General features: G+C 38.3%; 1 protein-coding gene across 1 annotated transcript in view; it reads left to right on the forward strand.

Moving 5' to 3' along the window:
* Positions 1-471: 471 nt before the first annotated feature.
* SCAF8 (SR-related CTD-associated factor 8) overlaps positions 472-17,409 on the forward strand; it is an 86,904-nt gene continuing 69,966 nt past the window's right edge. Inside the window, exons 1-3 of the mRNA XM_006868476.1 lie at positions 472-612; positions 740-823; positions 7,894-7,938. Of these exons, the coding sequence (XP_006868538.1) occupies positions 472-612; positions 740-823; positions 7,894-7,938 (270 nt within the window). The remainder of the gene's footprint in view (positions 613-739; positions 824-7,893; positions 7,939-17,409) is intronic.

Below are 17,409 nucleotides of genomic sequence, written 5' to 3' on the forward strand. Positions count from 1 at the left end.
GAAGCCCAGACTTTGGATTAAATGCAGAGGACTGCTATCTAAGGGCGTTGTGATCTTGCATGGCAGTGCACAGCCGCACAACTCTGTCCACACTGTTAACACTCCGCGAAAACGTCATTTTAAGAGTTAAAGCATCCTCTCTAGAGTTCTGATCTTGCTCCATCAGACTTTCACCTGTGTACTCCCTTGAAAGCAGCCCTTCGAGGACGAAAATTAACCTTTGATGAAGAAATGAAGACAGCGGTGCATTCATGACTTGCAGTTCAGCCTAAAACATTTTTTAAAAAGGGAATATGAATAGTTGTTGACAGATGGACAAACTATATTGAAAAAGCAAGGAGATTATGTAGAAAAATGATGTATTGTCTTTTCTAAAAGTTGATTAGAATAAATGCGATAGCCAGAGTATGGATAATTTTTGACTCACCCTCGTATTTCCAAACAGCTGCAGTATTTATAGTTCCACTAACAATGGTTCCCGTTTCCCACATCCTGCTGACACTTTCTATTGTCCGTCTCTATGGCTATAACCTTATCAGTAATGTGAAGTGGTATCTCATTGTGGTTTTGACTTGCATTTCCCTGATAGCTAATGATGTTAAACTTGATACTGTAAATAAAAGAAACACTTGATTTCATGGATAATTTAAAAAAGAAAATGTGTGTGAATTTCATGTAATTGTTTGGAGGGAATTAGTTTTGATGTATTTAAAAAAATTTTTTCCCCTTCTTTCATCAGCTTTATTCCCTGAATGACTACAAGCCACCCATTTCTAAAGCGAAAATGACTCAGATTACTAAGGCAGCCATCAAAGCTATTAAGGTGAGTAAGAAGATTTTTATCAAAAGAAAATGCTCCACTAATACTTTGGAGAGGGGATAATTTTTCTGGATTTTTATTGTGTATTCTCTTCCTTTTTACAGAAAGCATGTTAATTTTAAAAACAAAACTGAAACACCTACCTAGCTCCTACCTTGAGAATAAACAATGAGCATTTTAGTAAAATTCTTCCAAGACCTTGAGGCATTCATTAATTATTTTCATATCATAAAGAATGTGTTTATCTGCTATTAATCACACTGTCTTTGAAAACACTTGAAGTACGAATTTATAAACTGTTTCTAAATAAAAATTAACAGTGATTTTTTTTTTTCTTGCTGACTTGATTATAGATTTAAAAATGGATCATTCAGCCTCACTGTACATAGGGCATTTGAACTGTGGGAAGTGGTCACAGACAATGAGTCAATTGCTCTTATACAGAAGTTTTGAACCAATGTTGACTCAGATATACTTTTGAAAATCTCAGGAAAAGGTTGGATTTTCTCTAGAGAAATACTTAGATTCACAAAATTTTCCATAAAATTTGATGGCTTTAAGAACCCTTCAGAGCTCAAGTTTATATACCTCCCCAACAGAATTTTGTCCCTGAAGCTAACAATTCCTACTTTAGTAGTTGTTGTTAATTGCCATTGAGTTGGTTCCACAAAATTGAGAATGAACGAGTACTTATTTCTAATGAAATATTTATCTATGGATATTTGACAGCATGTTTTCCTGTTCTCAGAACATCCATTACTAGACACAGCAATAATTTAATAGTCTTTGAATAACAACTGTATATAAGCTTATTTAAACCAGAGATTTATTTCAAAGATGTGATTTTTCTACAGTATCTGATAGGTTCCGTGTAGAACAATTTCTGTTGTACCACTTGTCTATCCATTTTACCTATCATGGTGGCTTGTGTGTTGCTGTGATTCTGGAAGCTATGCTGTGGGTATTTTAAATACCATCAGGATATTTCATGGTGGACAGGTTTTAGATGAGCTTCCAGATGAAGACAGACTAGGAAGGAGAGATAGACTGCTTCCGAAAATTTAGTCACTGAAAACCTTGTGACTAGCAGTGAAGCATGGTCAGATAGCACCAGAATACTGTCAAACGTCGTAAGGCTGGAAATTGAACTGCTCAAGTAGGAAGGCACTCAAACTGTGCATGTGTGGGGAAGAGCTGCCTCTTCAAAGTAGAGCTGACTGTGATGACACGAATGTTATAAAGCTTTTGGAATCGTCCTTTGCTGATGGAGCACAACTCAAAATGAGGAGAAACCGCTGTAAACATCCATTAATAATCAGAACATGGAGTGTACGAAGTATGAATCTAGGAAAATTGGAAGTTGACAAAAATGAAATGTAATGCATGAACATCAATATTCTAGGCATTAGTGAGCTGAAATGGTCACCTTGAATCTGACAACCACATGTTTTACTATACTGGGAATGAGAAATTGAAGAGCTGAAGCTAAAGAAAATTTTAAAAAGTCCATGAGACTCAAAATATGATCTTGAGCATAATCTCATCTGAATTTAGAGGTCAGCTCAAGAGAGACTAGATGCATTAGACACGAATGACTGGAATTCCAGAAAAGTTGTGTGATGACATCAAAAGCAGCGTTGAGAAGACAAGAGAGAAGGAAAAGACCAAAATGGATGTCAGTAGAGTATCTGAAACTTGGTCTTCAGCATAGAGATGATAAAGCAAATGTAAGAAATGAGATGGCAAAAGAGCTGAATAAAAAAATTCAAAGGGCAACCTGAGAAGACGTCAAATATAATGAAATGTGTAAAAATCTAGAGTTAGGAAACCAAGCTGAGGGAACTGAAGAAAAACTGCATGTGTCAATTTGCAATACTGAAGGATTCTGTGGGTAAAACACAGAATGATATGGAAAGCATCAAAAGAAGGTGGAAGGAATACAGAGAGTCATTGTACCAAAACGAAATGGTCGATGTTCAACTAATTCAAGAGCCAGCGATACTGAAGGAAGAAGTCCAATGTGCATTGAAAGCATTGGCAAAGAATAAGACAGTGGGAATATATGGAATACATATTGAAATATTGCAGCAAACTGATGCGGCGAAGAAAATACTCAATTATCTATGCTAAAAAATTTGGAAGACAGCTACCTGGCCAACTGATTGGAAAAGAACCATATTTGTGCCTATTTCAACGAGAGGTAAGGGAATACAGAAATCATCTAACAAAACCATTAATATCACATGCAAGTAAAATTTTGCTAGAGATAACTTAAAAATTGCAACAGTACATTGGCATGCAAACTTCTGGGGTTCAAGCTGAGTTCATACAAGGCATGAGGGGTATCATTGCTGACGTCAGATGCATCTTGGCTGAAAGCAGAAAATACCAGAAATATGTTTACCTGTATTGATTTACTACACAAAGGCATTTGATTGTGTGTATCATGACAAGCAATGGACAACATTATGGAGAATGAGTATTCAGGAACACTTGGTTGTGCTCGTGAGGAAACCGTAACATCGACCAAGAGGCAGTTAGTTATTCGAACAGAACAAGGGAACACTGAATGGTTTAAAATTGGGAAAGGTATGCACCAGTCTTTCATTATACTTGTTCAATCTGTATGCTGAACAAATAATCCCAGAAGATGGATTATATGAAGAAAAACGTGGGATCAGAGTTGAAGACTCATTAACAACCTGCGATAGGCTGATGATAGATACAACCTTAATTGCTGAAAGTGATGAGGACTTAAAATACTTACTGATGAAGATCAAAGACCACAGCCATATGTACAGCTTGCACCTCAATGTAGAGAAAAGAAAAATCCTTCCCACTGGACCAATAAATAACATCAAGATAAATGTGAAAATATTGAAGTTGTCAAAGACTTCATGTTACTAGGATCACACATGGAAACAGCAGACAAGATACCAATTGATGTATTACACTGGGCAAATCTGCTGCACAAGACCTATTTAAAGTGCTGAAGAACAAAGGTGTCAGTTTGAGGACTGAAGTACACCTGACCCAAGCCATGGTATTTTCAGTAGCCTCATAGGCATGTGAAAGCTGGCCAGTAAATATGGAAGATCATCGAAGAATTGATGCATGGTTTTTGAGGAGAAAAAGTACCATGGACTGCCAGAAGAGCAAACATCAGTGTTTTCCATAATGCTCCCTAAAAGCTAGGATGGCCAGACTTCATCTCTCATACTTAGGACATTTTATCAGGAGTGACCAGCCCCTGGAGAAGGACAGCATGCTTTGTAAAGTGGAGGGTAAGCAAAAAAGAGGAAGACCAACCACATGGATTGGCACAGAGGCAGCAGCAATGATTGTGAGGTTGGTACAGGACCAGGCTGTGTTTCATTCTGTTTTACCTAAGGTACTGACTCAAAGTTGCCTAACAACAACAACAACAACAACAACAGTTGTACTTTGTCTATACTCTTCTGCATTGTGGTCAGGTTGTTACTTTCATCTTGAGCATTTGTAAGCATACATGTTACTGTATGTTTTGTGAAGATGTATGAAAAATTCATGTATTTTACATAACTTTGCTGTTGAACAAAATACTTTTTTAATGAAAAGACTACATGTGGTACATTAAGTATTGTCGAGTCAGTTCCAACTTATAGCAATAATGTTTAGGTTTTATGAGGATTGACTGGTTGGTTTGAACCACTGACCTTGTGGTATATGTTGTTAATAAGTGCCGTCAAGTCGATACTGACCCATAGCGACCCTGTGTCGGGTTTCAGAGGAGCCTCTGGTGAGCTTGAACCACTAACCTTGCAGTTCAAACGGCTTTGAAGTCTGATGCTTTAACCCACAGCACCATAAGGTGCTAATATTTCCATATTTCAGATGTGGAAGTGTATAAGCGTATATTTCAATAGAGTAAATAGGGCTAGGATTCGAACTCTTGGTGCCTCTAGTTATTATGCTGTATGTGGGATAATTTTGTTTTATTGTTAGAATTTTTTAGTCTAGTTTTTTAGAGTGAAAAACATTCAAGCTTTTGGTGAAGTTGCAAAAATATTAAGCACCACATAGTCTCCCTTTGGGGTCCTGTGTTAATGTGCTGCACTGCAATGTTGGTTTGAATAGAAAGGTTGGTGGTTCAAGCGCACCAGCCGCTCCTCAGAAACCCTCTACAGGGTCGCTATAGGTTGGAACCAACTTGACAACACTTTAACAACACCAACAACAATTCTTCCCTTGGATTTACCAGTTTTTAACATTCTGGTAACAGTTAACAAGATACCATATATGTTTTTATTTCTTCACTCTCTTTTACACACACACACACACACACACACACACACATACACACACGTTTCCTTTTTTCCTTTGCGACAGGGTTGTATTCTTTCACCGTACTTATTCAACCTATATGGAGACCAAATAATCTGAGAAGCTCGGTTATATGAAGAAAAAAACGTGGCATCAGAATTGGAGGAAGACTCATTAACAACCTGCGATATGTAGATGATACAAGTATGCTTACTGAAAGTAAAGAGGACTTAAAACATTTACTGATGAACACAGCCTTCGGTATGGATTCCATCTCAGTGTTAAGAAAACAAAAATCCTCACCACTGGACCAATAAACAATATTCTTATCAATGGAGAAAAGATTGAAGTTGTCAAGGACTTCATTCTTCTTGGATCAACTATAAACTATCATGGAAGCAGCAGTCAAGAAATCAAAGGACGTATTGCGTTAGGCAAATCTGCTGCACAAGACCTATTTAACGTGTTCAAGAGCAAAGATGCCAATTTGAAAACTAAGGTGTGCCTGACCCAAGCCATGGTATTTTCAATAACCTCATATGTTATGTGAAAGCTGGGCAGTAAATAAGGAAGATGGTAGAAGAATTGGTGCATTTGAGTTATGGTGTTGGAAGAGAATATTGAAAGTGCCATGAGCTGCCAAAAGAACCAACAGATCCATGTTGGAAGAAGTGCAGACAGAGTGCTCCTTGGAGGCTAGGATGGTCAAACTTCGTCTCATACTTCGGCCATATTGTCAGGAGGGACCAGTCACTGGAGAAGGATATCATGTTTGGTTGTTTGGTAAGGTGGAGGGTCAGAGAAAAAGAGGAAGACCCCCAACAACATGTATTGGCCAAGTAGCAGCATTGATGGACTCAAGCATGGCAACAATAGTGAGTTTGGCCCAGGATTGGGCAGTGTTCTGTTCTGCTGTGCATAAGGTCGCTATGAGTCAGTACGGACTCGATGGCACCTAACAACAACAACAACGACAAAATGACAACTATGTTTCATAGTAATATGCTAATGAGTTTTATCAGTGATTGGAAAAATTATCATTTCAGTGGGTTGTTTTTTTTTAAAACTTTTATTATGAATTATGTGATAGTTTACATGGGAGAATATTAGTTTTCATCCTATTGTATATTGTTACATTGCCATGGTTACAATCCTCTCCATGCATCACAAGCCAAAGCATATACCCTTCAACCCTGCCCTCTGGTTGTCTTGGATGCTAAAAACCATTCACTTAGAGAGCACACAGCCCCTGTCTCAGTGGGTGGATTTTAGCATTGTACCTTGTCCCCAAAGCCTCGTGGATAACCTGTGGGAGAAGTCCTACATGAATTAGTGAATTTGGGATTACAATAGAGTAAGTGAGTTTATTCTAGAATCAATAAGCGCTGTCAAATTGTTTTCTAGAAATTATTCACTTCATTGTGTATTTTTTTCATTGTTTAATGCATTGATTTTAACTGCTGGAGATGTCTATAAAGTATCTAATGATGACTTGTATTGCTTTTAATTTTTTTTACTTTTGTTAGCTTAAAATTGTTGAGTAAGTCATTGCCACTGTAAGGTAAATTTTTACCAAGAGCAAATTTATTGTAGATTTTTATTACATTGAAATAGGAGTAATAAGATTTTCCTTATTTTTAATTTCATAAATAATGGATTTCATGTTGCAGTTCACTTGAATGTTTTTGTATGTTTTCAGTCTGGGGATTTTGTAAAGTTATAATGCATGAGATTAAATGAATAAATAGAAGAGTAATCAAATTAGTATTTAAACACATTTTCTCATTAAACTATTTTCATTTAAAGTGTTCACATTTGTGAAACATATAGTCTAGTTTTTTTATGTGTTGTTAAATACATAATTTCTGTTCATAGTGTTATGTGTTATGGATCTTAAATCTTACGTGTTTTCCTTTATTTGATGTAGGTGGAAATAATGGAATAGCTCAAATGTTTTGCGCAGTTGTTGTTGTTGTTAAGTGCTGTTCAATTGATTCTGACTCATAGCGACCCTTCATAGAATTTTGGAGGAGCAGCTGATAAATTTGAGCCCCTGATCTTGTATTTCACACAGACTTTGCGTTCCACTGCTTATCCTACAGTGCCACACCAGGAATCCCATGTCTCTTTCTACACACCTTTTTTTCCCCCATAAGTGGTGGTTAGCCACCTTGGAGTTGGTTCCGATTCATTGCCACCCTGCATTACGTTTCCGAGGCTGTAAATCTTGACGAGAGCAGAAAGCCTCATCTTTCTCCTGAAGAGTTAGCTGGTAGTTTCTAATTGCTGACCTTGAAATTAAAGTGCAGGATTAATTAAATGAAGGTGACAGCCTACTTGCATACATTAATTCATGCTATTTGATTTCTTGATTACAGCACTTAACAATAACAGTCCTTCATTAATGGATACAGGAAATTTGTACATTTCCTGCTGTTAATGAAACTAGGAATATACATCTTAATACCACAGTTACTTTGTGATCAATACCACTATTTGCCAAAGTATGCTTTAATAAAGACTTTGATAGAGTTCTTTTGTGTCTATGTTAAAGTAATACACTTTGGACATACTGACCATATAGTTACATCAAAGCACCCTTTACCAATCAGCACAGCTAGGTGCTTATGATGGTGAATGACTGAATGTATTAGAATTCTTAATTAAAATGTACTGTTTTGATAGATCTATAATAGAAATATGGTTGGAGGAAAATTCTCATCTAAGTGGACAGATTTTAAAATCATACTTTTATTTTTTTTCCTTTTTAGTTTTATAAACATGTGGTACAGAGTGTTGAAAAATTCATTCAGAAAGTAAGTACATAATTTTCCATAAATATTCTAAATATATTATAAATGTTAATGCTTTGTGCAGGTCTCCTTTAAATCAAATGCTTGAGTTTAAATTAATAGAGTATTTGAAAAATGATTCCATTTACCTTATTTTCTAATTGAAAAATAAAATAAGGGTGCATTTTGGATAATTATGAAAATAGTGGCTCTCAGTTCGATGTTTTTGACAAATTTGCATTGTTATAATGAACAATCTTGTCATGTAAAAATAGTGTCAAATTACTGATTTTTAATAAATGACTTTTTAATGAAATTATAATTTATTGCTTTTAGCTTTTAATATTTTAACTTGCCATTTTAAACTGTTTGCCTAGCTAATACCTCTCCTTTTATTATATATTGTTGTTGTTGTTATGTGCCATGGAGTCGGTTCCGACTCATAGCGCCCCTTGTACAGGGTTTCCAAGGCTGTACATCTTTATGGGAGCAGAAAGCCTCATCTTTCTCCCGCGGAGCGGCTGGTAGTTTCGAACTGCTGTCCCGGAGGTTCACAGCCTGATTCGTAACCACTACGCTACCAGAGCTCATTTTATTATATATAGGTAGCATAAAAATACTGTGTACAAGCCACTTCTGTTCATGTTTTCCATTTCTACATCTTTGTTTACAGACCTGCAGTTCTAACTCTCAGGTCAAGCAGGCGGAGATGAAGCAGAAACTGTCTTGAGTACATTTATTAGTGCTATTTGTAAACTATATCCAAGATGACTGTTGTTATTGTGTAGTGCTGTCAAATTGGTTCCGATTCATAGTGACCCTGTGTAGGGTTTCTGAGGAGCAGCTGGAAGTTTGATTCACTGGCCTTGAGGTTAGCTGTCCAGTGTTTGTCCTTTAGCGCCACCAGCACACATAAAGATTGTTGGAGTACCGTGGAGTTTTTTCTGACTTGCTGTGACCCTGTATATGATTTCTGATGAGTGGCTGGTGGGTTTGAACCGCTGACCTTGAGGTTAGCATTCCATTGCTTATCCAGCATCACCACACTAGTGACTAAAATTGTAGCTATTGGCCATCTTGTTTGTGATCCTTAGCCGATTGGTGCCATAGTTTGGGCAGAAGTCCGTAAGACTTACCTTCTTTTATTGTAATTAATTTAGGTTTGTACTTTGTTTATGTTGATGCTACTTGATGTAAGCACACTTTAAGACTTCAGCACAGCTGTAGCATTGTTGTTGAATAAATATAATTGGGAAATGGATGTAAGAATTAAAGTGAGATTACTATGTCACTTCCAGGTAGGTAATCTTGAATAAGTCAACTTTTTGTGTGTTTCCTCTTTTTTTTGTCTCTGTTCTTAAAAGTCTTGTGTTCTCAGTACTTGTTGTTAAGTGCTGTTGAGTCAGTTCCATCTCATTGACCCTGTATAGCGTTTCCGAGGAGTAGCTGGTGAGCTTGAACCACCAACTTTGTGGATCAGACTGACCTTGTGGTCCAGTGTATTACCCTACAGCGCCACACCAGGATTTCTCTCGGTACTTCCAGCTTGATACAACTGGTTTTGAGCTAATTATTTTACAGAATTTGTGGCTAACACGTAGAAATAAAGTAACAAGTATGTGTTAGTTAAATCAATATGTGAAATAAAAATGGAAAATTTCATTGTTCTTAAGAACGATAAGGCTTTCTATTCCCAAAAAAGATTTAAAAAGCCTTGGAAACGTCACACAGAGTTGACTTTAGTCTGAACTGACTGTAAGGTGCTTAGCAACAACAAAGCATTCAGATTTTTTTTTTCAATGGAGCATAAGCACGTTACAACAAGGTTGGTTTGACCTACAGGTTGGAGGTTCAAACTTGCCAGCCACTCCTTGGAATCCCCTTACAGGGTCGCTCTCTGAGTTGGAACCAACTTGAAAGCACTAGATAGTAATAACGTCTAAAGTAGTAGCTCTGGTGGCATCACAGTTACACACTGGACTACTAACCATGAGATCCACCAGTTACTGCATAGGAAAAAGATGAGGGTTTTGCTCCTGTGAAGATTTACAGCTTTGGACACCCTGCTTAGAGTTGCTATGAGTTGAAATTGACTTGGTGGCAGTGGGTTTTGGTTTTTAATGTCTAAAGTATAAGTAGCCCTGTAGGATAAGCGTTGGAATGATTACTGCAAGGTTAGTGGTTCAAACCCACCAGCCACTCCTTGGGAGAAAGATCAGGTTTTTGGCTCTCTTAAGGATTTACAGACTCAGAAACCTAAAACAATGGGCCACTATGAGCTGCCATTTGTTGTGATGGCACTAGGTTTTTTAATGTCTAAAATGAAGGGGCTTTGGTGATGAAACAGTTTACAGTGTTGGTGACTGCAAACTGAAAAATCAGAGAGAGGATTGAAGCTGTTACTCTGAGGGAGAAAAGACTTGTTAGTGTGCCCCTGGGAGGTGGCAGCCTTGGAAACTCTGCAGCAGTTCCCTGATCTATGGGGTAGCTCTGAGTCAGAACCCACTGGACACAAGAAGGGCAGTGATGATGCCTAAAGCTGCTTTATTGTGTGCAGGGATTTCCTAGAGAGCTTAGTTTAGAGTAGCCCTGCCCCTAGGGTTTTCTAGACTGTTGACAGTCTAGATATCTGGTGGATATCTGTTCAACCTAGAGATTGGGCACTGAATTGTGGGATTAGTTTAATGGGTAAATGGTGTGTATATGCGTATTTTCAATTTCACTTTCCACAATTTTATTCTATTTTGATGTATTTGTAGATTCACATGTAGTTGAATCTATGGTGGTGGTAATTATGTGCCGTTGAGTCGGTTCTGACTCATAGTGACCCTGCACAGGGTTCCTGAGTCTGTAAATCTTTACAGGAGTAGAAAGCCTCGTCTTTCTCCCGTGGAACAGCTGGTAGTTTAGAACTGCTGTCCCTGAGGTTCGCAGCCCCATTCGTAAGCACTACACTACCAGAGCTCCTCCTTAGTTGAATCTATAATAATCTAAAATTATTTTTCAGAACAGCAATCCCATTTTACATTGACCATCAGCATATGACTGATCAGTTTCCCGCCAGTCTGTAGTTTAACATTTCATTTTCAACACAGTGCTTTTTTGCAGAATGAAGTTTATTTTTAATTTTTAATGTTCACATTAGTGTATTTTTATAATACATTAAAAAATTTTTTTTTGGCTTGCCATTCTTTTGGCAACTTAGTATGGGGGGGATAAGCGATAAAATTAGACCAAAGTGGAGCAGTGGTGCCTTGCCTCCCACCCACCCCCACCTCCAGCCCACTGCAACACAAGGCCCCATTCCACCTGTGTGTTTTCTGCCCAGTAGCCTTTGAGAAAGTCCATGGACATGTCATCTCAAAGGAACCCTGGTGTGGCCCTGTGGCTTAATGCACCAGACTGCAAAGCCGTTTAAACCACAAGATTGGTTGTTCAGGCTCACCAGCACTCCTTGGAAACCCTATACAGGGTTGCTATGGGTGGGAATCGATTCGACGTCACTTAACAACAACATCATCTCACAGGAACGCAGTCTGTAAAGTTACTGACTTAGAATTTTGTTTGGAGTAAGAAATACTATTTATACAAAGTCATGAGAAATTTCTTTCATCTTGTGTATTCCAGTGAAACCTATGAGAGCTAGAACTCGACGGGAATGCCTGATTTTTCTGGCTCTGGCAAGTTTTCCACCTTTGACAGGATGCAGTCTTATCATTTTTCTGTTGCTCCTTTCAGTGGGAAATAGTTTTTCCCTTCATGGAAGGTTTCCACCTTACCCATGCCCTGGCTTTTGCAGGTTTACTGTATATAGGTTTTCAATCTTATGCATGAAATACACACATTTTAGTCACACTCATGCTTAGAATAACGTACAGTACTGAACAACTATGATGATAGCACAGTCAACCATTCTGTTGTTTGTGAGTTCTCATTCTCCGTCTAAAAAATATGTGGCGTTAGTTAGTTACCTTCTTTTTTTTAAATTTGGAAATCGTGTTTCCTTTTTCTTAGTACTACAAACAAATGTGTGCTGTAAAACCAGATTGTTTTTTTTAGCTGCTGTCAAGTTAGTTGTGACTCATAGTGAACCATTGTCCAACAAGAGTGAATCACAGCCTGGCCCTGTACCATCCTCAAAAGCTGTGTGTGTTTGAGCTCTTTGTTACAGCCTCTGTGAATCCATGTCATTGGGAGTCTTCCTCCTTTTCAATGACCCTCTCCTTTACCAAGCATGATGCTCTTTTTCTGGGACTGGTCCCTCCTGATAACATGCTTGAAGTATGAGAGACGAAGTCTTGCTACTCTTGCTTCTAAAGAGCATTCTGGCTGTACTTTGTCCAACACAGATTTGTTGGTTCTTCTGACACCCCACAGTTCTGCAATATTCTTCTCCTACACCATAATTTATATGTATTAATTCTCCTGTGGTTTTGCTCATTTGTTGTCTAGCTTTCGCATGTATCTGAGACTGTTGAGAACAACTTAGCTTGTGTCAGGTGCACATTAGAACCAGCATAGGATCAGCTATTGTCTCTTGGAACCATGTGCTATTGTAGACAGACATGTTGTAGGTACTGTGGTTACTCTTAGATTTCTGAAGGCCAACAAAACATTTCTCTCTGGGCTCTGACAGTGGTCTGCAGGTGAGTTACTGTATTAGTTTATGAGCATCTGGCTATGATTCAAAATTTCAAATGAGAGAAAGTCTAAAACATTATCAAGTAACATATATTTTCCCAGTGCATGGCATATGAAAAACTGTTAACAATCTGGGGGTAACTATGATGAACACTTCAGTTTTCCAGAACCTTGATCTGTACTTTTATGTACAGTGTGGGTGGTTGGTATTTTACGATTTTTTTTTTTTTGTAAAACCTCCTTTTTAAGGTTGGTGCATTTACACTTGTGGCTTTTGACAGTTTCATAGAGGGAGAGTAGACTCTATATTGAAAGATACGTGTGCACATACATACTCACAAATGCTTTCGTACAGCTTTCAGTATCCTTTAACCGTGTGTTTTTATCGGGGTACACACAGCCTTTGTGGTGGGGCATGGCACTGGTGGAATAAACATTGGAGCATGCACTGCAAAGTCGGTGGTTCAATCCCTGTACAGGGTCACTGTGAGTCAGAACTAACTCTACGGCAGTTAATACCAAAAACTTGGACACAAATACTTTAAAAAGAATACATTTCCAGATTCACATTTGCCTTATGTGTTTCTTTTGGCAGGTCCCTATGCCTCGGCTACTTTAGATTAGTCCTATGTCCTCACTCTTTTTAAATTTGCCTCTTGCCTGTTGCAATTTATTAAGAAGTCAGGGATGTTTATATAAACATTTTTTGTTATTGTTGTAAAATATATATGCACTTACAGAAAAGTACAGAAATCAGAATATGTTCAGATTAATTAGTATGGTGAGGAGGGAACTTATGTAGGATCATGACTGAAGTCTGTAGGGTACCCCTCCCGACACATAGCAACCCTGTATGAGTTTCTCAGGAGTGACTGGTGGATTTGAATCGCTGACCTTGAAGTTCAAACTGACACTGTGATCGAGGGCTTATCCTACAGCGCCACGCCAGGACTCCAAAAAAAGTACACAAAAAAAGTGACCACTGGTACTTTTCAGATTAAGCATTTTCACATCAGGTGGTTGTTGTTAGGTGCTGCTGTGTCTGATCTGACTCATAGTGACCCCAGGTACAACTGCCCGATGCTGTGCCATCCTCACAATTGTTGGTACACTTGAGCCCATTGGTGCTTCCACTGTGCCAACCCATCTCCTGCTGTGTGTGTGTGTCTTCCTGTTTGTCTCTGACTTTTCGCTGTACCATGGTATCCTCCAGGGACTGGTTCCTCATGGTATGTCTGAAGTATGAGAGACGAAATCAGGCCATACTATACTGGCTTCTAAGAAACATTCTGAATGTACTTCTTCCCTAACACAAATTTGTTGGTTCTTCTGGCAGTCCATGATGTTGGTATCTTCTTTAACACCATTCTTTGTTCAAATGTACCAATTTTTCTACGGTCTCCCTGATTCACTGTCCAACTTTCACATGCATATGTTGTTGTTGTTAAGTGCCTTGAAGTGGGTTGTGTCTCATAGCCACCTTGTGTAGGGTTTCTGAGGAGCAGCGGGTGAATTTGAACTGCCGACCTTGCAATTAGCTGCCCAGTGCTTATCCTACAGCACTACACCAGGATAGGGGACAGTTGAGACTACCATACCTGGCATCAGACTCACCTTAGTCCTCAAACTGGTAGCTTTGCTCTTGAACACTTTAAAGAGATCTTTTGCAGCAGATTTGTGTGATGCAATATATAGTTTATATTTCTTGACTGTAGCTTCCATGAGTGTTGATTATAGATCCAAGCAAAATGAAGTCTTTGATCACTTGTGTCTTTTCTCCATTTGTCATCAGGTTCAGCCATGTATTTTTTCCTAAGCTGTGTATTAAATTTGGACTTGTTTAGCTTTCTTTTATTAGGAGCAGAGACAATTTTGTTTTTATTTGAGTCTGTTGTCTTGAGAAGGTGCTTTTGGCTCTGTCATCTCCTTCCACCCTCCATCATTTTGCACTGTAGTGCTGGTGTCCATGGAGGAATTCTGACTCATAATGACCCTGCTTAGGGTTTCTGAGGCTATTAATCTTTACGGGAACAGAAAGCTTCATGTTTCTCCTGTGGAACGGCTGGTAGTTTTGAACTGTTGCTGACCCTGAGCTTAATATCCTGATTTGTAACCACTACGCTGCCAGAGCTCCTTTTGCATTATAGTAGGGATTCTTAAATAAGATATGATGATTATTGTTTTATAAAAAGGAAACACAATCTTAGGAAACGTTTTGTATGGCTGTTAAAGAGAAGTAAGCTTAACACGATTTCTTAATTGACAGGATTATCAATAATGATTTTGATTTTAATTAACAAATGTTAACAGATTTCAATTATAAATAATGTAGATTAGTCAGCGTTACATTGCCAACTATTACTGGTTTCTTATTTAAGCATGTATCTTGAGGGGGGAGCTGAGGATACTCTCCCTCTGCTATCCCGTTTACAGCCGTCGAGGAGGAGGACATAGAGGAGAAATAGGAATATGTCCAAGTCCCATTCTTAATTCCATGTCTCAGTGAGTTCTGTTTCTGATAACATTCTCCATGTGGAATAGGTATGACAGAATTCAGGTGGGTCATCTACACATGGCTGTTTCCTAAGGAGTTGTTTATTTTAAATACAGAAGTGAATTTTTTTGTTTGTTCTTATAACATTCTTCCATAGAGACTTTAGGATAATAACTGGAATATACTTTAATAAAAATGATTCTGTGAAATTTAAAGTCCATATCTCGATGGTTGTTGTTGTGTGCCGTCGAGTAGGTTCCGACTCACAGTGACCTTGTATAGAGTGTCTGAGGAGTGGCTGTGGGTGTTACTATACAGCACTAACTAGAACTCTGTATCTCGTTACTCTCTGGCATCGTGCCAGGGGGACATTTAGAGTTGGGTAAGCACTGGACTGCTAACTGCCAAGTTTGCAGTAAATCTGTTCTGCAGGAGAAAGATGAAGCTTTCTGCCCCCCCCCCCCCGCCCTTTTCTTTTGCACTTGCAGAATGTGGGTTTGTTTTGTTTTGTTTTTCAACGAATTGAAGCTTTGTGACAACCTTGTGCTGAACAATTTTATCACTGCCATTTTTCCAACATCATGTACTCACTTTGTGTCTTTGTCACATTTTGTTCATTGTCACACTATATCAAATATTTTCTTAATGCTGTTACACACTTAATACGGTTTAGTCTCAACATCACTTTTATATGCACTGGAAAACCAAAAGAGTCACGTGACTGTCTTTATTTCGATAATCACTTGATTGTGGTGGTCTGGAACTGAACCTGCCAAATCATCGAGGAATACCTGTACTATGGAACAAGCTGTTTTCCCACAGACCCTGAGAGATTAGTACTGAAATGTGTTTACAGTTCTGGGTCTTCACAGTAGTGCAGAAAAGAGTACACTATTGTAGCATTCACTCATGATTCTTTCTGCAGTGCTGAGTTTGTCATCAAAGATTTTATTATAAATCAAACAAAAGGGCATGGTTATTTAAAAAAATCATTGCGTAAATTATTTGTATTGTTGTACCTCACTATATTAAAGTCCATAACTGCAGTTCTACTCTTATGCTCCTAAGAAGTTCCATTCTTATTCTCAAGTTAATCACTTTTATATAAAACAATACATTTATACATCAGGGTTATTTTGTGTGTTTGAAAATGAGTATCAGTAAATTCATTTTTGAGCATCTATTTATATTTGAAGGTAACATAGTGGATTATGAACTGGGTTGCTGGCTGCAAGGTCAGTAGTTTGAACCCACCAGTTGCTCCTCCCAGGAAGGATGAGGCTTTCTGTTCCCATAAAGAATCACAGCCTTGGAAACCCTATACAGGGTCGCTGTGACCTATACAGGGTCGCTGTGAGTTGGAAGTCAACTTGGTGGCGAACAACTAGCACAACCACTATTTATATGTGAGGCACTGAAGAATGCTTTTAGCAAAGTAGATGTCCTGGTGTTCATTATGTTTAAAAAGCCTTCTCCTCTTCACTGAGAGAAATTACGTACCAAGCTAGGACAATAATATCTCTGCATTTATGGTAGTCTAAGGAATAAAGCTTTGGCTGGTTGTGTGAGGGAGGGGCTTCCAAAATGTGTGGAAAGATTCCTCTGTTTTTCCATTTCATTTTCCATGAACTTTTTGAAGCCCCCTTTTATAAGCTGAAGGGTAGAGGGCACATGTACTTGATTTTTCGTACATGAGGGAAAATATTAACAATTTCAGATTTCCAGTAATGTTAACTTTCACAACAGAGTAGCCTTTTACCTTCCACTTTTTGTTGTGATTTGAGTGACAGTCTGCAGAGCAGATTATTAGTCTTAGATCCAGTAAATCATCTACTTTGCCTCGTTACATGGTTGCAATCCTCTCGGAACACCAACGGTTAACAGCATTTACCTCTATTCACTTTATCGATTGCATTCCTCCCCGTGTCTCCTGCTACCTTCTTTCCTCTGCTAACCGCCCTCATGTTGTATATTGTCTACCCTGTAGACTTTTTTTTTTTTAAACTAAAACTTGTCTTTTATTTATTTATTTTATTTTATTTTTTCCCACTTCGGCATATATAATAATTTACATCTCCAAAGGGCACATTCTACAAGTCTGCTCCTGGCCACCAGTTCTTAGTCCATCTCTTCTTAGTTGATGAATCTAAAGAGTCCTCAGCCACTCCCCCTCCATGTCCCCATCTCTGGAGCTGCTTCTCTGGATAAGGTCCTGCTTTCTGCTTGTGAGTTCCTCTCTTGATGGTCCTAGGGTCCTCTGTTTCTGGACTGTAAGATTAACCACTCCCCTTTTTTTGTTGCAAAATTTCTACCTTTACAAGTGTGACAGTCACGATTAGTCATGTTAACAGTTATTCACT

Source organism: Chrysochloris asiatica, unplaced genomic scaffold, assembly GCF_000296735.1.
Source record: "Chrysochloris asiatica unplaced genomic scaffold, ChrAsi1.0 scaffold00117, whole genome shotgun sequence".
NCBI lineage: Eukaryota > Metazoa > Chordata > Mammalia > Afrosoricida > Chrysochloridae > Chrysochloris > Chrysochloris asiatica.